The sequence below is a fragment of the Arachis ipaensis genome, chromosome B2 (assembly GCF_059453495.1).
Source record: "Arachis ipaensis isolate K30076 ecotype BB chromosome B2, ASM5945349v1, whole genome shotgun sequence".
Classification (NCBI taxonomy): Eukaryota; Viridiplantae; Streptophyta; class Magnoliopsida; order Fabales; family Fabaceae; genus Arachis; species Arachis ipaensis.
The window spans coordinates 120,902,210-120,924,178 of NC_142437.1; the positions used below are offsets into that span (position 1 = coordinate 120,902,210).

General features: G+C 34.0%; 4 protein-coding genes across 5 annotated transcripts; all 4 read left to right on the forward strand.

Annotated features, from left to right (window-relative positions):
• Window positions 1–3,792: 3,792 nt before the first annotated feature.
• On the forward strand, window positions 3,793–11,210 carry LOC107626157 (zinc finger (CCCH type) helicase family protein). 2 transcript variants are annotated; one of them, XM_016328959.3, is made up of 14 exons: window positions 3,793–4,143; window positions 4,933–5,110; window positions 5,599–5,772; window positions 5,940–6,087; window positions 6,293–6,619; window positions 7,463–7,609; window positions 7,683–7,863; window positions 8,290–8,567; window positions 8,669–8,782; window positions 9,134–9,278; window positions 9,420–9,685; window positions 9,775–9,969; window positions 10,126–10,653; window positions 10,853–11,210. In XM_016328959.3, the coding sequence occupies exons 1-14, from the start codon at window positions 3,990–3,992 to the stop codon at window positions 11,075–11,077; spliced, it is 3,060 nt and encodes a 1,019-aa protein (XP_016184445.1). In that variant the 5' UTR covers window positions 3,793–3,989; the 3' UTR covers window positions 11,078–11,210. The 2 variants fall into 2 exon arrangements, with proteins under 2 accessions (XP_016184445.1, XP_088360248.1); XM_088504122.1 differs by having other exon boundaries at window positions 3,796–4,143; window positions 5,244–5,772.
• An 871-nt stretch (window positions 11,211–12,081) lies between these two features.
• LOC107626158 (LYR motif protein) lies at window positions 12,082–16,091 on the forward strand. Its single transcript, XM_016328960.3, has 2 exons — window positions 12,082–13,008; window positions 15,565–16,091. Exons 1-2 carry the CDS (start codon window positions 12,306–12,308, stop codon window positions 15,675–15,677), a joined length of 816 nt encoding a protein of 271 aa, XP_016184446.1. The 5' UTR covers window positions 12,082–12,305; the 3' UTR covers window positions 15,678–16,091.
• Window positions 16,092–17,789: 1,698 nt separating this feature from the next.
• On the forward strand, window positions 17,790–19,414 carry LOC107626159 (complex 1 family protein / LVR family protein). The gene is made up of 2 exons (XM_016328961.3): window positions 17,790–18,133; window positions 19,113–19,414. Exons 1-2 carry the CDS (start codon window positions 17,887–17,889, stop codon window positions 19,187–19,189), a joined length of 324 nt encoding a protein of 107 aa, XP_016184447.1. The 5' UTR covers window positions 17,790–17,886; the 3' UTR covers window positions 19,190–19,414.
• A 1,619-nt stretch (window positions 19,415–21,033) lies between these two features.
• LOC107628584 (Plant invertase/pectin methylesterase inhibitor superfamily protein) lies at window positions 21,034–21,969 on the forward strand. Its single transcript, XM_016331212.3, has one exon. The coding sequence runs from the start codon at window positions 21,206–21,208 to the stop codon at window positions 21,809–21,811; it is 606 nt and encodes a 201-aa protein (XP_016186698.1). The 5' UTR covers window positions 21,034–21,205; the 3' UTR covers window positions 21,812–21,969.

Consider the following 21,969-nt stretch of genomic DNA (forward strand, 5'->3'; position numbering starts at 1 on the left):
ATGAATTAGGGTTCTTGGTTAAGCATATGGAATGTATGGTGAGGAAGATGGATAGGTATGTTAGTAACACTAAGAATTTGTATAGTGAAATGGAGGTTTTGAATCAATAAGAGCAAGCTATGAACAAGTTTCAGAATAATCAAAATGAGGAGAGTAGGAGGGTCATTAAGCAGAAACTCGCATGGCAGAGGCAAGATGTTAGGCATCAAGGACTAATTTGTCCATTAAAAATTTGTTCTCCATCCACATCAACAACTAAAACGGACATCTAACACTCTACCCTTCCAGGTCAGCATGTTCCGTTGCCGTTTTGAAGCCCAACTCGACGGAGGGATCTAATTGTCACGCGCTTTAAAACGTAAGGGATCGAAATGTATTTTCCAATCTTGAGGGACGAAAATGTCCTCATTTTAAAAGGTCATGGACTTATTTGTCTTTTACTCTAAAATAAAATAACGTCGTTTTGTTGAGTGTCTACAAATTTAACGATCCTAACAAATAGTCAGGTATTCACGTAAGATGTGTACAGACTACGTCACACCTTAAATGTTACACTTTAATTCTTTTTTTTTATAATTACGAACAAGAAGAGCTACATAGAAAGTGTCTGGTGAAAAAGATGAACATGAATCGATTTGTCATTTTTCAAAGATTATGGTGCGACTTATCTATTTTTAAAAAAGGCAAAAATCGAACAGGTATTTACTAAAAAATTAATGTTAATTTAAAGGCAATACAACTAAAATAGTTTCTTTAGAAGTAAGAGGTAAATACTAAATTAGTGTCCAAAAGAATCTGACGCTGACAAAATGATACCTGATTTTTGTTATTAACAAAATGATATCTGAAAGATTTTAAAATTTGACAAAAGTGACCAACCTTCAATTGAATTACCTAGAGTTAAAGTTTAAAGGTGACGTGTCAGTTAACAATTTTCATAATTACAAAATTTACCACTTTTAACTTTTATAATTTTAAAAATACCTCAATTTTAATTTTTAAAAAACCCTAATTCCCTTTCTCTGAAATTCTCGTCTCTTCTTCTAAATCATTTATCATTTTCAAAAAGTCCTAATATCTTTTTTTCTTCACCTTTTTACTGGAGAGACCTCAAGTAAGACAGCTAAAAAGGAGTGGATTAAGAGATTGAATGTGAGTTGAACCACATTATCAAGGCGTCAATTTCCTTGAATGATAATGGTAATGAAAATGCGAATATTCTGAGTGAAGAATTGATGAAGTTTTGTTAGTTTTGCTACTGCTATTTTTACTAAAAATTCCTTACTAGATATATGTGAAACTGTCTTGATTGACAAAGAAAAAAAGAAGAAGAAGAAGAAATGTTAAAGTGTTGGGACTGAGTTTGAGAGAGATGTCACTTCTTAAACGGCGTTCTATTTAGCCTTGGAAGTGGTAAAGCCATTGTTGCTGTTGTCATTTCTATAACAACCCATCATGAGCTCAATAGCCATAGTAGCATCACAATCACTGGGTCAAGAAAAAAAAAGAGAAATAAAAAAGATATTGAGTCTCAGATAAGCATCTTTGGTTAGAAGAGAGAGAAGGAGGAAGGAGGAGGGCGACGCTGTTGTAGTAAGCCAGAGCCAGAGGTTGGTCGGAGGAAGAATGAGGAGAAAGGTAGAGGCGGTGATGAACGAAAATGAAGAGGAGTTTATTGGGGAAGAGCAAGAAAATTGGAGGAGGATGCTGAGGAAGAGGAAGAGACAAGAGTTCAAGAAGAAAAGGGATTAGGGTTTTAAAAAATTGAAATTGGAATATTTTTAAAATTATAAAAATTAAAAGTGGTAAATTTTATAAGAGTAATTACCCAAATTAGTCTCCAAGAATTTTAAAATCGGATATTTTAGTCTCCAAGAAAAATTAATACACAGATCAATCCCCAAGACTTTACTCCAGCAGACAAATCAGTCCACAGTTCATTTTCCGGCAAAGTAATTACCCAGATCAATCCCCAAAGATTTAAAAAATGGACATTTTAGTCCACAAAAAAAATTAATGTACAAATCAATTCCCAACGTTTCTCTCTGTTAGACATAACAATCTTCCGTCCAAAAATAAAATAAAATTATTATTATTATTATTATTATTATTATTATTATTATTATTTATACAATAATACTGTACAATATTTTTTTTTACATTTTTTGGACAAAAATAATGATAAATTTATTTATTTTATATATATATATATACTCAATAATAATAATAATAATAATAATTATCATTATCATTATTATTATTATATTATTATTATTATTATTATTATTATTATTATTATTATTAGAGATTATTCTACAAGAAATTTAAGGTTAAAATCATTTGATATTTTTGTATTTAATATAATTAAAAGATGTGCTATGTAAAAAAATAATGTTTGTATTAAAAATATGTATTAAAAGAAAATATTTTAATTTAGATTTATATTAAATACATATTTTTTTAATACAAACATATTTTTTAAAATAGTACATCTTTTGATTATATTAAATACAAAAATATCAAATGGTTTTAACCTTGAATTTCTCGTAAAATAATCTCTAATAATTTTATTATTATTATTATTATTATTATTATTGAGTAATATATATATATATATATATATATATATTTAATGAATAAATTTATCATTATTTTTGTCCAGAAAATACAAACAATATAGTACAATATTATTGTGTAATTAATAATAATAATTATTTTATTTTATTTTATTTTTGGACGGATGACTATTATGTCTAACAAAGAGAAACATTGGGAATTGGTTTGTACATTAGTTTTTTTTTGGGACTAAAATATCCGTTTTTTAAATCTAGATTTATATTAAATACATGTTTTTTTAATACAAACATATTTTTTAAAATAGTACATCTTTTGATTATATTAAATACAAAAAAAAAATAAAAAGTCAAAATATTCCATCTCTTTTTATTTTAATTTAATAAAAAAGTAAAAATATATTTAATATAATTAAAAATTTAATTTTAATATATTGTTAGTATAAATATTTTCATATATATCTAATTCACAATATTACATTAGAAGAAAACAATTTTTACATTGACTACGTATATTATTACTAAAAAATATACAAAAAATACTAGCGATTATCAAAATTTATTATTTTTTACTATTATTTAGTTATTAATTTAATTTTTTAATTTATTTTTTAGTCTAATAATTTATAATATATTTTATTTTATATTTTTAAATATTAATGACTAACTAATAACAAAAAATAATAAACTATGATAATTTTGTTGGCATGCTTCAAAAGATACAATTAAACTCAAATTAAAAAAAAGGTCTAAAAAAAACAAACTATAATATAAATTAACTAAATTAATTCTTTTTTATTTTTAATTTTAAAATTTTAAAAATTAGAATAATAATTTTTTTTATAACAAATTTATTTTTCAACTACATGACTTGAGTTGGCTTAATTTTTAGTTTTTTACTTACACGACCCCATATTTTCTCCGCAGACCGCAATTTCCAGGGCAGCGAGATTCCCATCTTTACCAACTAACTTCCCACCTAAGTATCCTAGAAAACCAAGGTGCATTTTATTCTGCACCATCCCCCACTCCCAATTCCCAACACCATCACCAGCATCATCGTCACCATTGGCTAAAACAAAGTCACAGTCAACATCATCAATCCCCAAATCTCGTTGACTCAAGTCAACTACACACTCCACTACCATGCTCCGCATGCACTCGCCCGCATCCTATCACTTCCTCCCCTATAAAAACCTCGCGCCTTTCGGCCTGTGCCAATGTGGGTAACCACTGACCTGACCAGTGACGCGCACTGATAATCGTCTTCTCCTCAGAAAGAAGAGAGAGAATCAGAGAAATGAGACGAAACGAGACGTTTCGCTGTGAGAGTGAATCGGAGTAAGTGTTTCGGAACGTTTCGTCGAGATTGAGTGTGTGTGAAGTGTGTGTGACGAAGGTTTCTAAACTCCGAGAATGGCGTCGTCCTCTTCTTCCAACAATGCTTCGTACACTTTGCCGTTATCACAGTCAAGTTTCTCGTCGCTTCCAGTGATGGCTATGAAGAAGAAGATCGTCGAGAAGATCATGGAGAATCGCGTCACGCTCATCGTCGGCGAGGCCGGTTGCGGTAAAGCAAACAAACTAAACTAGTTAACCTTTCTCTAATAATCGTCAATGTGTTTTGGCTTTTCATTTCTGAACTTCAATTTTGTGTTGAGTGACTTTGTTTGATTCTCCGTTTGATCTGCATTGAGTCATTGACTATATCACTTGCTTCCTATTTTCGCGGTTCTTCGCTTTTGGCGCTGTTCTTTTTTCGTCTAGTGGCCAAACACGAGAGATTGAATCTCTGTATTTGTGTTAATAGTTAGCCGTAAGCGGAAAATGTTGCATGAATGTGTTTGATTTTGCGTTTGACTTGCATTGACTGGTAGTAGTAGATGATATCTTAGTGCTTAAGCTAATTTGGTGGTTCTTCTCGTTAGAGAACCTTTTTATTTATTTATTAGTCTCACCTGAGGGCTCACCTGGATATAGTTGAGAAGGAAAATTTGTAGTTTCCAAAACTAGTAAGTTTTTGTGTAACTGAAAGTCAGAACGGTTGTTATATTCATTTATATATGTGTATGGATACATAGTTATGCTGTTCTTAACAGTTAATTAAATTATAATTTTTGTTGAGTAAAGTATTGAAACTTATTTGAAGAGAAATTGGCATACAATACGCTGAGTAGGGAATTCAGTATGCAATTCTTAGGATGAATGAGTCATCGCAGTAACTTTGTTTGGAAGTTGTGTGGCTAACTTTGGTTAAGGTTTAAGGTTTTTTGGAAATTCTATTTGAGTGTGAGGTTCTATTTTGGCGGCAATGATTGTTCTTTCCATGTTTCTGATATCTTTGCTCCTTTCACTCTAGGGAAAAGTTCACAAATTCCACAGTTTCTTCTGGACGAAGGCATGTCACCTGTTTTGTGCACACAGCCCAGGAGATTTGCTGTTGTTGCCGTTGCCAAAATGGTTGCAAAAGCTCGAAATTGTGAAGTGGGAGAGGAAGTTGGGTATCACATTGGGCACTCAAGGCACTTATCAGCCGGGTAGCCAGTTCATACACATCTATATCTTTAGCGATATTGTTTGAGTTGAATAGCTATTTAATCACTCCTTTCATCTTGCTCTGTTTCTCCATTGGCTTCATATATTCAATATCTTGAAATATTTTTGTTGAAGGTAAATTATGACTCAAATTGGTAACAGAAGAGGTTGTTTGGACGTCAAAACATACGGTCTTTCTTCTGGTAACATAAAGAAATCAGAGAGATGCAAGGATGTTAATTATACATCATGCTAACATACAAGTCTAACATGATGATAATAACACATTATGAATTGACACTTGCATGTAGTATGGGTGGCTACATCGTCATTTGTCAATTGTCAATTGTCATGAAGAAGTCACTCAACAAAGGAATACGGCATTCTTTTTTACTTTTTTCAGCATAATTCTACTTGCCATATTGTTTATAGGGGAGCAGAGCTTGCACTTATTTTTGTCTCTTCCTGCATTTATAATGCCACACTGCAGGTCAAAGATTGTTTTTAAAACTGCTGGAGTTTTGTTGGATGAATTGCGAGATAAGGGCTCTGCTGCTCTGAAGTACAAAGCTATCATTCTTGATGAAGTTCATGAAAGATCTGTGGAGTCTGATCTTGTCCTTGTTTGTGTGAAGCAGTTCTTGTTGAAGAGCAATGACCTGAGGTTAGCATCCTCAATATTCAGATGAGTTCAGCAAAATGCCTAATTACATATATGCTATCTTCAATCTTTATCTTATTTGCTTGTTTCTGGTTTGATTTTCTCTTCAAACTATAAAGAGAGATTCAAAGATGAGAACAATTGAAATTTTATGTTTTTATGATATGCAGGGTGGTTTTGATGTCTGCAACTGCTGATATTTCAAGATACAGGGATTACTTTAAGGATCTTGGAAGAGGTGAACGGGTTGAAGTGCTTGCGATTCCTAGCTCTAATCAGAAAATTGTTTTCCAGCGACATGTTTCATATCTTGAGCAGGCATGCATATATAATTTACACGAATTTTCAGCACTAGTCTTGTATATCTTATCTAAGTGAATTTCATTTAATGGTTTTAATTTATGTCATTTATGATAAAAAGTTATGCAGATGGTGTTCAATTGGCATATCATATCATTATTTTTCTGAAGCTCATTTCATTGATGTAATAACCATGATGATAATGCTTATTTTTTTGACACAGGTTGCTGAATCTATTGGAATAAGTTCTGAAGTAATGAATTCGAAGTATTCTCCCGGAGTAGATCCTTTCACAGCCAATGCTTACATCAAGCCTGAGTTTCAGGCTGAATTTCACCAGCTTATTCATAACCTGGTGTTGCATATCCATGAGAATGAACCAGATATTGAGAAAAGCATTCTGGTTTTCCTTCCAACCTATTATTCACTTGAGCAGCAATGGCGACTTCTAAAGCCACTTGAATCAACTTTTAAAGTTCATATCTTGCATCGCAGCATTGATACCGAGCAAGCTCTCATGGCTATGAAGATTTGGAAGTCGCATCGAAAAGTAATTGTTAAATTATAATTAATTCAGCTAGTTGTGCAGTTAACAGTAAAAGGTTTTTTAAGACTATCGATGCATGTGTGTAGCTTTGTGTTGGTTGCTTCATATATTGCTTTATACTTTATTTATCTGTGAACCATGATTGATGTTCAGCGGAAGTAGAATAAGTAGTCTCCATATTAATGGTGGATTATAATTTTGCAAGTGGGGTGTTTGCATGTTGAACATTTATATATGCTGCAGAATTTTATTAATTTGAGTAATTACCCAAATCAGTCCTTGAATTTTTTTAATGTCGAACACTTTAGTTCCCCAAGTTTCAAAATACACAAAATAGGCCCCAATGTTTATCTGTGTTAGACAATACAGTCTCCCTCCAATTTGATTTGAAGAGTAAAGTACAAAACAGTCCCCAAAGAGTTTAAAAAATCTTAAAATAGTCCTGAAAATTTTAAAAAATTCGAAAACAGTCATTTCGATTAAATGGAAATAATGGGAGAGGGACTCTATTGTCTAACAAAGATAAACGCTAGGGAATGTCTTGTGTATTTTGAAACCTGAGGGACTAAAGTGTTTGATATTAAAAACTTCAGGGATTGTTTTGTAATAACGTTCTAAATATCCACTATTAGTTTTGTGTTATATACTTGTATAATTTTCTTTTATATGGATGCATGTATGATGTCTTTACTTCCATATTTGTTCCATAATATTTTCTTTTAAATTACCGATGGCACGAATGGAATTTTCACTTTAGATGGTTTTCCTTCTCCTAACATTATTTATATCAGATTCCATTTATATTATAATTATTCACAGTAGATGATTGTGGCTGCTGTCTATCAGGTAATACTGGCTACTAATATTGCTGAATCATCTGTGACAATACCCAAAGTGGCTTTTGTAATTGATTCTTGCCGATCGTTACAAGTCTATTGGGATAAGTCCAGAAGAAAGGAATCCTCAAAGCTTGTTTGGGTCTCCAAATCACAGGTAAAACAGTAGTATCCTAATTGTATGTGTTGATCTGTTTATACAATATTCTTAAGTTCATATGATCTTGTAGGCCGAGCAGCGTAGGGGAAGAACTGGCCGAACTTGTGATGGTCACGTTTATCGGTTGGTCACTGGTTCATTTTTCAACAAACTTGAGGATCATGAGAGTCCGTCTATTCTGAAGTTATCCTTGAGGCTTCAAGTTCTTTCACTGTGCTGTGCTGGATCTAAGGCTATCAATGATCCAAAAGGTTAGTTAATATGATCTTGATATCTTGAGCAGAAACTGTTTTAATTATCATTATCGTTATTGTTGTTGTTGTTATTATTATTATCATCGTCAATGCTTTTCATAGGAAAACTCTAGTTACTAATGCTTTTTATAGGAAAACTCTAGTTACTATAGCACTTTGAATATTTGTATATTTACCAAATATTTGTATATTTACCAAATATTGCTCTGAGCCTCTGATATCTCTTAACAGTTGTGGGCTTTATTAAATCATAGTGATAAGACTCTCTATTTAAGTTGAATTTTTAAGACTGCTTATAGTAGTGCTTGAGTTTATTCATCTAGAGTGGGCAATAACTTTAAATATTGTATCTTGGATGTTGCAGAATATTTGATAATTTTAAATGCTTTATTGATTGATCAACTGTCATGGGTTTGATGGCAGTTTTGCTGCAAAAATCTCTGGATGCACCAGATCCTCAAGTTGTTGAAGATGCATTGAACACGCTTGTTCAGATGCGTGCACTGGAAAAGACTCCAAGGGGCCGTTATGAACCTACATTTTATGGACAATTGATAGCCAGTTGTCCTTTGTCGTTTGATGCTTCTGTTCTAGTTCTGAAATTTGGGAATGCTGGTATGATACGTGAGGGCATATTGCTGGGTATAATGATGGATACACAGCCTTTACCCATTCTTCATCCATTTGGAGAGGAACAATTGGTAATGCCGGAGTGGATCAATATTACTATTTCCAATTGCACTGATTCTATGTTGTAATTTCTATGAGCTTTATTCTAATTGAATCCTTTTGTTTTCGTCAGTTTGCAAAGTATATTGCTAGCTACTTTACTGACCGAACAATCTTAGCCGGTCGAAAGGAGATGGAATTCATGGCTAACTTCTGTGCATTTGAATTTTGGCAGCATCTTTTCAGGGTAAAGTCATATTCCTCCTTCACTTTATGAGCTTCCAAAAACCTTAGCATTGTTCAGTTTTTGTATGAGGATTTATTGACGAAAGGTGGAAGGAAAAAATTTCAAGATGATAATTTTTTTAATTAAAAACTATAATATTGCTCATTAAACATCATGCTTCTTGTGGTGGAAATAGTGCATGTAATTAGAGATCTATTTTCACTTGGACTCCTGTGAGACTTGGAGTGGATGCAAGCAGCCACATGACCATATCTTTTTTCTGGAAATAGGATTTGCTTTTATTTTGTGTTTTGGTCTGCAATGCTTACAGGTTGCATGAATCTGAAAGTGAATATTTTCTTTCACATGCAGGATAAGTATCGGCTTAACCATTTGAAGCAGGTTCTAGAGATTGAGAATGTGTATCCTGCCAAAGCACTGATGCCTAAGCTTGAGGAAGATTGGTGTTCTCTCCATAATCTCTCCCAGTCATCTCTGCATCAGACCCTAGAAATTTGTATGTATGTGTTATAATTATGTCAGATGTGTGCTTCTTTGAGTTCTTTTAACGGGAGTGCATCAAATTTGTTGAATCTGTTTTATTGTTTTTGTCATAGATTTTTACTCTACTAATCCTCTTTAATTCTAATATTTACAGATGATGATTTGTTAAGTTCAGTACACCGGTTGCGGCCAAAATTTTTGAGCTCTTTTAGTGGTTTGCCACCCTATTTTGATCCTTATGAATATGAACACACGTGCTTAGTAACATGCCAGGGAGATGGGGACATAGATGGAGTTTCTGCATATGAGGAAGGCCTTAAAGCAACAGGTGAAACAAAATGTGCTTCTGTGCCATATGTCACTTCAGAAGAATTTCACAGTTATGATGTGGCAAAAATGTTCGCTAAAATTATAAAAGAGGTAGCATAGTTTGAAATTCTTGTACATACTATATTATAATATATTTCTCATTTTGTAAAACAGATTTTTTTTTTTCCTGTGTGAAACAGATAAGGGCTCAATTCTCGGAGGATACTTCGAGTCGAGAACCCGAAAGTGCAGATATAAATAATATAAATTTAAATGGGGGCCCTTCTACTTGCGTATATTTCTTACAGGGATACTGCAATAGAGGTAGTGAATGTTTATATTCTCACTCACTTCAAGCTAAGAGACCACAATGCAAATTCTACTTTTCGTTGCAGGTAATTGGTTTGTCTGAATTCATTTACGATGCTACCTATTTCTATGGTGATGAATATTGTTCATTCATTATAACATCTGCAACTGGTTTGTCTGATAATTCATTTACGATGCTACCTATTTCTATGATGATGAATATTGTTCATTCATTATAACAGGGATGCCGAAGAGGAGAGTCTTGTTCATATTCACATGATTCAGGTCCTTCGGCACTGTCATTCAGGCGAGATGTCTGCGAGCCAGAAGATAATAATATGGCTGCTGCATCTCTCCTGAGATTTTTCCCCCAAGCTACCAACAGATCAATTCTTGTATTGGATGACACTGATTTGCATTTCGCCACATCTCTTGGTCGCCACTATCATCCATCCAAGATAATTGCAACTACATGTTTGTCAGAAACAACGATATTGGAACAATCACTGAAAGGGGTCAAAATTTTATGGGGTCTATATCACCCATACCAGACAATCATTGCTAAAGCAGGGAAGAACCCTGTTCCTTGGAATGAAGTTCAGTGTGTACTGTGGTTTCCTTGCTTTGATAGCTTTGGCGAGGATTCGGATGGACAAAAGCAGCTCTTGCAGAACTTCTTTGAGTATCTTGCCATTCGAATTTTGGCTGATAATTTGTCCAATGTGAAAGTTATCATAACCATTAACAATATCAGATTTTCCCAACTTAAGGTAATTAGCTTGTTTTGTTTCTACCTTGTGGTTATAAAAAATAATAGTGTTATCTATTACCTTATAAAAATTTAATTATATTGATTTGTGAGAATTATGCTGCACATTTAGAAGTAAAAGGTAATCAATCATAATTACGGTGGCAGCTGGCAATTGTGATAGGTACTCTCATTAATTATGTGCTAATTTGTTGTTTCAGGCTGAAAAATTGGGAAGGGAGTGTTTCTTTGTGCTTACAGATTCGTTTGCCTATGACGAAACAAGCTTTGGGGCAATATTATATGACAGACTTACCCCTAAGACGCCAACATTGGTCTCGAGACCTACCTCCTATGTATTTGAACTGCATCCTCCGAGTAAGCTACTATTCGGTGATTATGCTGCTAATATTAGAAAGAATCTGTACATAATTCAGGAAAAATAGTTTAGATCACTTTTTAAGACTTAGAAGCTAGAACTACGATTGTAAATATTAGATATCTAGTTTCTGTTTTCAGCATCAAATTAATGTGTGTAGTGTATATTTATTTATAGTCACAATATGCTTTTTGATATCATACTCGATTATGCTGTTATTTGCTAAGCTCGACACCGATAAATCAACTAATCAAAGACATCACTATTCCAATTATACACCCCTAAACCAAAGAGTGCTAATAACATTCCTCCCTTGTTGCAATCTTGATGATCATAGTCTATATATATAATCCATCAACAAAAGGATAATATATCGTCACCATTGTCATATTATTGAAATTTGAAATACGGGGAATAAATCTGTAAATCAAAATTTTGATATTCCAACAATACACCCGTCCCTAATCAAAAGAAAAATGAAAAACGATATTCCTCAATCACAAATTCATGATAGTCCCGCTATTGTAATGGCCCTATCAAAATATCCGAATAATAATAACAATAATCCACAAACATTTTTGTTAACAAGTATTTTCAATATACTTAATGTTATTGACAAGAGTTTAATTAAAGAACTAATTTTTTTAACTTTAAATTTTAAATTTTAAGTCATAAAATTAAATTCTAAATATTAAATCTTTCAAAAAATGTTAGACACATAATTTTACAATAAAAAAATGAACTAATATTAACACTTAAAAGTTAAAAGTTGGTTTCTTGCATTTCTTTTATTAAAAATATAAATATAAAAATAAAAAAGTTTTATGAAAAGAAATTGGTAAGAGATCTCTACTTACCTAAGTAGAGACTCAGATTGGATGAGTGAAATTAAAAAAAAAAAACAAATAAAAGTCATTAACTAATATATATATATATATATATATATATATATATATATATATATATATATTCATACAACACACACACACACACACACACACACACACACACACACACACAAACCTAACATCCTAGTGTGGCTTCATTTGAGGCAAACATCTTTGCCACTACATCACATGCCTCAGCCACAACTAATAAATACTTTAAATAGAACGGAGGGCAGCTGAGGCAAGGCAAGTGAGAGTGGGGCCCAAGACAAGTCTCTAGAATCTCGTAAGTTAGAAAAATATCATCATGTACCTCCTCCCTCAACCACTAAGCTCAACACACATAACAATATCAAAATCCTGCACCTAAGCCTAAGCCATTCCAATTTGAATTTCTGATGCCATGAGATGACTCAGTCAATGTCCCATGCCCAACAATCTCCAAAGACCCTCGAATCTCGCCACTCCATTGATTCCTGCCTCTTCCAGCTCCGTACATGGAAGCCCTTCACCAACAAGCGCCCTTGTCTCTCCGATCGCAAAACCCCTTCCGTTTCGATCGACCTTTCCAAGCTTTCTCTTCTCGACGATGATTCCACCACTAAACCCTTCAAATCGTCTTCCGCCGCCGCCACCACCAACTTCCGCCTTATAGCCCGCAAGCGCCGCCGCCGAGGATCCCGCTCTGTTTCCGGCCGGAGTAGTGACCGCAGTGGCACGCGCCGATGCTGCTCTGTTGGGGCCTCGGCGGCTCATGGGACTTGCTCTGATTTTCCGGTGGCGATGGGGACGGACTCCAGCGGGGAGCTCTTTGGGAACGTTGGAGATGGGAGTTGGGCCTCCGATGTGAGTGAGGCGAGGAGGGAGAGGGATAGAGAGGGTGGTGGTGGCGGCGGTGGAGGTGGTGGTAATGGTGGCGGTAGTGGGGAGAAGGAGAGTGGTGTTGGGTTTGGTGGGGTGGGTGGGTGTTCTGATGGGAATGGGAACGAGTCCGGGTATGGTAGTGAACCTGGGTATCGTGGTGATGCTGAGTTTGGTTATGGGGATGAGTTTGATGAGGAAGAAGATGATCCCAGATTCAGATTGTTGTTCTGGGGTGAGCAAATCCGAGGTAAAGTTTTGGTTTTTTTTTCTTTTTGTGTATATATACCTTAGCTTGATTGGTTAGGGTGATATTCTAGTTTTGTAACTAGAGAACACTAGTCTACCTAGATGATTAAATTTTGGTTCGTTGAATTTGGTGACTCTGATCTCTTCTATCTTTTATGCGATTTTGGTGTTTGGATGCTTAAGAAATTTGGAACTTCCTAGTTATGGGTGGTTTATTTCTGTATGCACAAAGTGGTGTACTTTGTTTATTCATGGTATTTGGTTGATCACCAACTTGGTGATTTGCTTATGTAGTAGGTACTAGCCTGCTAGGCGGGTTTGAAAGAGTTTGTGCTTGAAATTAGATCAGTGGTTTGGTTAATAGGCGAGTTCTTTTTACTTCTATGGAACTTGTTCGGCATTGTAGTAGTTAAAGAGTTGATTTACTAGTAAGTTCTTCTGGTGTAAGACTTCAGTTTTGTGGGTTGTGAATCCTAAAAGTTTCAATAGCATTTGTGAATATTTTTAGTTGAAATGGATTCTACTGAATTCTTCAAACGTAGGATTAGGGAGTTTCTGTTGTTTCTCTTTCTCTTTGGATATGCTTTGAGCCTTCAATTTTAATTGCCGAACTGTATCTGTTAAGCATAGGTATATTCTATTGTCTAAGGTTTTGGTGTTGCTGTAGTGCAAGTTCCCGATAACTTTTAAGCTAAGTTTTCCTCTTTTTTCCTGTTGAGAAATTATTAGGAGGACTAATTGGTAAGCCTAATCATGTCCTTACCCTATAAAATTGACACTTAGTCAAAATTTTACATATCCCATTGATGTGTTTCTTTCTCCTGATCATCATTTTTTTTATTCCTAATTGACTGACACGTTTCCTTTTATACCCCCTTTCCTAACCCCTCAGACTCTACTAATTCTTTAGATTTCTCAAAACAAAATAATGACCCATCATCTTCCGGACCCAGAAAATTGGGAACTCCTTCATGCTGCCATGATCAACCCACCAAAGCAACCACAAGAATCATTTGACACTGCTGTAATTGACCCATTGAAGTCACCACACATTAAAGTGGATATCATGAAGATTTTTATTTTTACTTCTTTGTGTTTTTGGGTTAATTGGTGCATTAGATATGTTGTTTTGCTTTTGTTATTATGTTATTGTTGATTTGGCAGTTTTTGTTCCATATGTGAATTGTGAAACTATTACTTTATCCTCTCTGATACATCTGGTATGAATTGAAATTTTGAACCTAATTATATAAAAACGATTAATATTACTCTCTCTGATTTTTGTAATATTTTATTACAATGGATGATTTAATAATATTGTAATTTACTAATTGTGGGAAAAAGGATAAAAAATTGATGATAAAGAGAGAGAAACACACACTCAATGGCTTAGGTAAAATTTTGACAAGTGTCAATTTTATAGTTAGGAAGATAATTAGGCTTATCAATTAGTCCTCTCAATCAATTCTCTCTCTTTTTGTGGTACATTGGCAACAATAAGATTTGAACCGAGGATCTGAATCATCTCATATATATTACCCAAACCCCTTACCACTAAACCATTAAAGCTTTTTGGTTGGTTATAAAGCATTAGTACTTACTAGATTAATCATTATTGCTTGGTGAGAATAGTGTAATGATATAGCATCCTATAACGATTCCAAGATATTTTCTTAAAGAGTAAAATATAGATACTTTCATTGTCTTAAAAAGCAATCAATTCTTTCTTCATTTAGTGGTTAGAAGGATGGTCAGGAAGATCTCCTCATTAATCATTTCTCCCCAACTTTAGTAGGATCCTTATGTTTGAAGTTGCAAATTTTTGGGAAGACAATTCTTGCAATCCACTAACTGGTAGTGTTTTAGTGGGGAAATATATAGAAGAGTGGGTCAACCTTTATTAAAAAATGGCCTCCTCAATTTTCTGTAGTGGTATACACCGATGATTCCCACTTCCTAGATGCTCAGCAAGGTGTTTGAACTTTGGAGAATGGAGAGAGTGGGAGAAAACTATTTGCCGGCAAACTGAGTATTCTTTGCGGGAGCGAATCATCTCAATTGGAAAATCCACTTGACCATGTCAAGTTCCATTAATAATTGGATAATTTTGTGAAACCCGCTTGGCCCACCTAGTCCACTAATAATGAAAATTCACACTTGACATGGACAATTGGATTTTTCAATTGGGAGGATCCGCCTTCATTCTTTACTAGATTTGTGTTTGGAGAAAAAAAAAAAAGATTCGTTGCTTAAAATAGTCAGAAATTTGAGGTAGAAAGATACTTGCAAATCTATATCTGATTGAACAATAGCAGCTTATTGGAACAATGATTACTGTTCTATATAACAATGAAAGTTTAACTGGAACTCTATTTTATACATGTATGGTAGTATTAGAAACTATATGTTTTCCTGATTAACAATACAGACATGAATCATATGCATTATGCAAAACTTGACTAAATTTTGAACTATATGTTTATTTTAGCATGTATAAAAGAGCCTAGTACTGAACTGTGTTGTTCCAGAGACTAAATTGAACTTCATTGTTCCACAGCTGTAGATTCCAAAATGGAGATGGTTGGAGAGAACTCCTTGTTAGACCAAAAATCCCATCATAGATGCCGACGCCGGAAGCATGATTGTAGAATGGTTGATGCATTGAGGTGACGATTGCAGAAACGTGATCATGTACACAACAAAATACATTACTTCCTTACAACCAAGGAACTGGCTTCTTTTTCGCATGAATATACCATGAGTGTGGTTTTTACAGCATCCCTTGTGATGGATGCTTCGCACCCTCAGTGTCCAAAGAATTTCAACAAGTAGAGACATAAGAGGTGGGGGATTCATGCTGCTGCTGTAGATTTTGTTCAAGTTTTGAAGATATATGCTAATTAATGTTTTTCTGATGAGGAAAAGTACTATGTTGTCCAAATATATACGAGGAGAGACATGAAAATATTAATCATTTGATAGCAAACCTTTGTTAGGAGTTACGAGTGACATCTTGTTCAATGATGGTTGATATTAACATATTTTTGTCATCTCCAAAAATGTTTTCATGTAAATTCTGTTCTCTTTTTTGTCTTTGTTCTTTTTCCTCTCTGCAATGGCCAAACAAATTTTTAAGCTTCAGCATTTGCTGAGATTTTTTTTTCTTTGTTTTTTTTCATAATTTAAATGTTCGTATTGCAATTAGTGGAGGAATTCATTTAGAGTAATAATATATTTTTAAATTTTTTTATAAATTAAATTCAATAAAATTAAATAATAAGACTAAATAATATTAGTCATAAATGATTTTTGTTATGTTAGATTAATTTAGTTGGATTTTGTTAACAAAATAATTTAGATGTGTAGTATTATTCATTTATTTAATAGGGATTAATACACTTAATAATAATTTAAGTAAATTTAGTGGTATCATGTGATGGCAGTGTAGTGTCTAGTCTAGTTTTTACAATTATTGGAGCCTAAAATGCATACCTTATATAATGACAATAACATTAAGATATTGTCATGTCAATTTATTGATAGCTTGCTCAATTCGTTAGTATATGATATTTTATATTTATATTGTATTTTGAAAAGCTCAATCAAGTAGCTTCATATTTAATCAATTTTTAGAGAATCAAAGTACCAAACTTAATTTCAAAAGTAATCTTAAGTTGGAGTTGAAACCATTTTGCCCTGAAATTTTTGATCGGCTTTAATTTCGACCTTAAATTTATAGTTATCCAATTAACACTCTCAAATATTAAATTGTGTCCTATATTTGCTCATTTAGTTATCTCCGTTAATGAAAATCTGATGTGATACGTGTGTATCCATGTGGCACTTAACTTGCCAGAATGAATGTGTGATAAGTGAATGACGTGGCAAAAGTTGAATAAATTCAATTTCTCTAGCAAAGTTTCGAACATATTAGGAAAAGAGGGCGACAAATTGAGTTCATTCAACTTTTGACACATCATTCACTCATCACACATCAATTCTAGTAAGTTGGGTGCCATTTGGATACACATTCTATCAACTTAACGTGCCACATCAGATCTCCATTAACGGAGATAGCTACAAAGACAAACGTGGGGCACAATCCAATATTTAGGGGTGTTAATTAAGTAACTGTAAATTTGGGGTCGAAATTGAGGCTGGTCAAAAATTTTAAAGGCCAAAATGAATTTCAACTCTCTTAAGTTGAATATAACAAATGAGTCATGTCAAATTTTCTTTAAAAAAAAAAGTCATGTCAGAGTTAAATCTCAAATTTGGTTCATTTAACAAATTTAATTCTCTTTTTTAATTATGATTATTAGGAATTGAAAAACAAAAACGTTTACATTTTCTTGGTGCCTACAAAAATATTACATTTGAACTAAAAATGAATCATTATTTTTATAACTAAATAATTAGTCATTAGAATAATTAAATTCGTCATAGTATAATCAAAATTGTTTACAATATTATAAAAAAAAGAAATATTAAATATGCATTTTTATATACAATAGCTTATTAGTGATCGATTTTTTAATATCTAGATAACATAATTATTTAAATAACTATGTTGGGTGTATATTAAAATTAATTATCAAATTTAATGACTATGTAAAATATACATTAAAATATAAAATATATATTAAAAATAAGTTAAACTAAATATATATTTACACACAAATAAATAACTTGTTTTAGCGATTAATTTTACTGTGTACAAAATATTTTTATTAAATTGTTTTTCAAGTAAGAAAAAAGAAAGTGTGTGGACAAAACGACGTCGTAAGCATAACAAGAGTATAGGGATTAAGAGATTCTGGTTTTACAGTAAACAGAAACAAGGGGAAGAAGAACGACGAAGAAGATCGATCAGTGAAAAATGGTGGGAAGGGGTGAAGTGCTGAGTGCTTACCGGTCACTCCTTAAGGCCACCCGAAGGACCTTCGCCGGCGACGCACTCATGCTCAAGCAATCCGCCGTCGAGGTGCGTAACAAGTTCGAGGAGAACAGAAACGTCACTTCTGATGATCAGATCCAGAAGCTTCTAGAAGAAGCCTCCGAGGCCTCTCACTTCATCACCAACATGATCGTCCAGGCTCAGCTCAATACGGAAGCTGGCAGCTACGGTAATCCCAAATTGTTGCTCAATTCTTTAACTTCCATTTGTGCCCACCACCTGTTTGTTAATTTTACTTTCTCCTATTTTTTCACAATTTGTTATAATCTTATATTAGCCAGCCGAGTTCTAGTCAGTTAGGTTTGTTGGGGTTGTTATTGTTGCCGCAATGTGATAGGATAAGATGTAAACATGATTAATAGATGTATGCTTGGATAGAATGGAATTTACTAAAAGGAAATAGAAAAAATTTTGTTCTGTTGAAGAATGTAACAAGCTGTTTGACCTCTTATGTTTGGGAGAATTTTTGAGGGTCTAAGGGGGGATGTCTTTAATAATGGTGTCCAGTTGGAAAGTGAGGTGTGGAGTGGCTGGTGCAGAGGTGACCACCATTTGGGAGCTGAAAGAGGGCAATATAGGGACAGCAGTTCAACCATCTCAATTTGGGAGGTCACAACAAAAAAGCACTATATGGATGGTAAGAAGTGGCTTCTGTTGTCTTTGTGTTACCCTTTTACTCCCTCCCTACGGACACTTCCCAACACCGGCTTTGGCAAGTGTCACCTTGCTGCACCTCACCCCTAAGTCTTGGATATATGTTAGATTGTGCCCATATTTGCTTTGGCATAATTCATTTCCAAAAATTATGGGTATCATTTCTATTCACATTTCCCCGCTCAGCACAATGTTCAATCAATGTTTGAAGTGTGATCAAGCTGTAAAGAAAAAGAGGAACAAACATAGATGTTTGTCCAAGGTGTCCTTGAGTGGCAGTCAAGTATGTACCATGAACACGCCGTTGAGTTGGTGTCTTTTCTTCTATTCTTTGTTCCATCTGATACCATTTCATTATTCTATCTCAATATTGTTCCATTAATTCTACTTCATTCCATGTTCCTTTACTTTCCATCATTTCAACATCACTGTCGTGTGCACATCTTGTAACTTTGAGTGCTTTCCTTCTTAGAAAGTGTTATGTGTTGGTGCAGTGGTAAAACCTGGTAAGGAGCATGCAGGAGCAACGCTTGAACTCCCAACAGAAGAAAGTATCCGGAAATCTAAATAGGACTTCCAGGGAGAGGTTAGAACCAAGTGATTCCTCTCTTAGATTGTTTATTTTTGCATAGGAGGAATAATTAATGTTAGTAGTGCATCAAGGGAGTGGCTTCAAATTTTCTGCTTAGATTTGTTGTTTCTCATTTCTAGTACCTTCAAATTTTATGTAGCTGAATCATTCAATATAAAGCCGATGATGGGTATGGGTTTATTCTACCCTTATATTTGTTTTAAACTTTTATGAAAATTTGATCTGACTTTGGCGGCAGATTTCAAATTGATTTAAGGAAAATTTTGATTGCTGCAGTTTTTTGTATTTGATAAGTCCTATTACCTTCAACCATTAAGATTTTGATCCTATGGACTAATACATTAATTAGCGATAGAGACCTGTACTTAAATTTTAGACATTGGAGTGGAGTCTAGTGCTTAGCAATGGATATGTCATGTCAAATAGAATTGAAAGAGAGATTTAGATAAACACATCTGTGGAAGGAATTCAAGGAGAGCACGTTGATAAACCGATCCGCAATAGCTTATGATGAGTTAAATCAAACCATGTTTCTATTTTTATTATGTGCCTAAATCCAATATTTGAGGGGGATTTTAGGGGTGAGCACGGGTCGGTTTGGTTCGGGTTTATGCTAAAATTAGAACCGAACCGATCAAAATATAATTGGTTCGGTTTGGTTCGGATTTGCATTTTTTTGTACATGTACCCGAATCAAACCAAACCGATTAAGAACGGATTGGTTCGGTTCGGGTAATTGGGTACCCGATGACTTTGAAATTTAAAAAAAAAAAACAAATTTTTATCTTAAAAATTCAACAAGTACAATAAACATGTAACATCAATAGAAATAATCCAAACATGTTAAACACCAAATACATTAAAAACTAAACTCATTAAAATCCAAACATATTAATAATGAATAATCATTGTCTAATGAAAAAGTCATATATATTTTTTTATTTTTTTATTTAATTAATATATGATCAGGTTCGCGGGTTAGTTTGGGTTCCGCATCCCCAAAACCGATATCCGAATCAATCACTAACAAAAACTACCCAATTATCCATTGGTTTCAGAACCAATTTAATTGGTTTGGTTCGGGTTCAGACGGGTAATCGGATACCCGCTACCCGTGCTCATCCCTATGGGGATTTAGTCAATAACATTATCATTAACTTCTTGACCCCAGTTTCCAAATATGTAGAAAAGTGATAAGCACGAAAAGCCATGTAATTAACTCCAACCTCGTGTAATTTGCAGTATGGGTCTTCTACTACTCTTTTGTTTTCTTTTCTTATACACTTTATTTCCCTTATCTTGTTGGCCAAAGGCACCCAATTATAGCTATTTACTGGAACGTAAAGTTCAAGTAATGGCAAAATGATATCCCCCCCACACCTTTTTTTGGAAATAGATTTTCCCACGTGAAAACATTGAATTTTATCGTTGATAAACAAATAAATAAATAAGATGAACTAACACGCAGAACAGCTAGAATAGTAAAAATTCACACATGGGAATCTTATGTGAATTTTCACATGAAAGAATTCATTCCCAGAGCTTAACTTACTAAGGTAGAAGAACTCACCAAAAGACATCACTGCAAATAATTGATGCCCCTGACATACATTTGTCACTGTTGTTATTATTTATGACAGTGAGAACAACATAGATATTTTCCAGGTGGTAGTAAAACGAATCATCACATTATTATTATCCAATATTGATGAGAAGTTCAACCTCCATTCACATGTTACTCACTTTTTAACCTATCATTTTCATTTCACCACCCATGCAGCCTTTTATAATTGAACTCACTAGCCTCTTGCCTATGCAACAAACCACCCTTAAAAAAAGATGCAATAAAGTGATCCATACAGTAATCAATGCTTCAAAAGATCTTAACTTTTTCAAAACCGGTCCAACACAATTCCACTATAAAACTCTATATCTTGAGTCCTAATTTAACCATTCTATTCTTAGTTTCAACTTCTCTACTGATCTCTCTACAAGATGATCAAAATACCATCTCTTACTTTACTTCTTCAGCTTATGCTTCTGTTGTTCCTTACAAGTACCATTCAGTTGGTATTTGCAAAGGGGAAAGACAATGTTAGAGATGCATGCAAGGTGACAAGGTATCCCAAACTTTGTTTCCGCTCGCTGGCACAGTTCTCCAACGCTGCCGGAACGAGCCCCAGCAAATGGGCAAGGGCAGGGGTGTCAGTGACAATAGGAGAGGTTAAGCATGTTTTAGTATACCTTGCAAGGCTGAAGAAGATTCAAGGACAAATAGGGGGAAGCAGGAGCAGAGCTGCACTCTCTGATTGCATCGAGACTTCTAGAGATGCCCTCGATGAGCTTCATAGGTCGCTTGGTGTGCTCAGGAAGCTCAGCAAAAACACCTTTGGTACCCAAATGGATGACCTTAACACATGGATCAGTGCAGCACTCACTGATCAGGATACTTGCCTAGATGGATTTCAAGGCCAAAGAATAGGAAAGGAGATTAGGTTGCTGAAAATTAAGGTTATAAGATCATATTACATAACCAGTAATGCTTTAGCTCTTGTTAACAAGCTTGCCACTACAGGTATTGGAAGCATAGCGGATCCATAGAAAGTCCTAATAATATTGTAACAAAATTTATGTGGAGTGTTTTTTTTATGTACCGTAAATGTGAAACTCTCTTGCTCTCATATCTAATCAAATGTTGTCATGCAAAATAAAAAATGAAAAATATTACCCACTATTTCGAAAAGAATTTATTTTAACTA

What these genes read in the sequence shown, in the direction of transcription:
- LOC107626159 (XM_016328961.3), top strand. Translation starts at nt 17,887, where the DNA reads ATGGTGGGAAGGGGTGAAGTGCTGAGTGCTTACCGGTCACTCCTTAAG. An exon ending in TACGGAAGCTGGCAGCTACG is followed by an intron (nt 18,134 to 19,112) that starts GTAATCCCAAAT and finishes GTGTTGGTGCAG; the next exon opens with TGGTAAAACCTGGTAAGGAG.
- LOC107626158 (XM_016328960.3), top strand. Translation starts at nt 12,306, where the DNA reads ATGACTCAGTCAATGTCCCATGCCCAACAATCTCCAAAGACCCTCGAA. An exon ending in CTGGGGTGAGCAAATCCGAG is followed by an intron (nt 13,009 to 15,564) that starts GTAAAGTTTTGG and finishes ATTGTTCCACAG; the next exon opens with CTGTAGATTCCAAAATGGAG.
- LOC107628584 (XM_016331212.3), top strand. Translation starts at nt 21,206, where the DNA reads ATGATCAAAATACCATCTCTTACTTTACTTCTTCAGCTTATGCTTCTG.
- LOC107626157 (XM_016328959.3), top strand. Translation starts at nt 3,990, where the DNA reads ATGGCGTCGTCCTCTTCTTCCAACAATGCTTCGTACACTTTGCCGTTA. An exon ending in GGCTATCAATGATCCAAAAG is followed by an intron (nt 7,864 to 8,289) that starts GTTAGTTAATAT and finishes GTTTGATGGCAG; the next exon opens with TTTTGCTGCAAAAATCTCTG. An exon ending in TTTGGCAGCATCTTTTCAGG is followed by an intron (nt 8,783 to 9,133) that starts GTAAAGTCATAT and finishes TTTCACATGCAG; the next exon opens with GATAAGTATCGGCTTAACCA.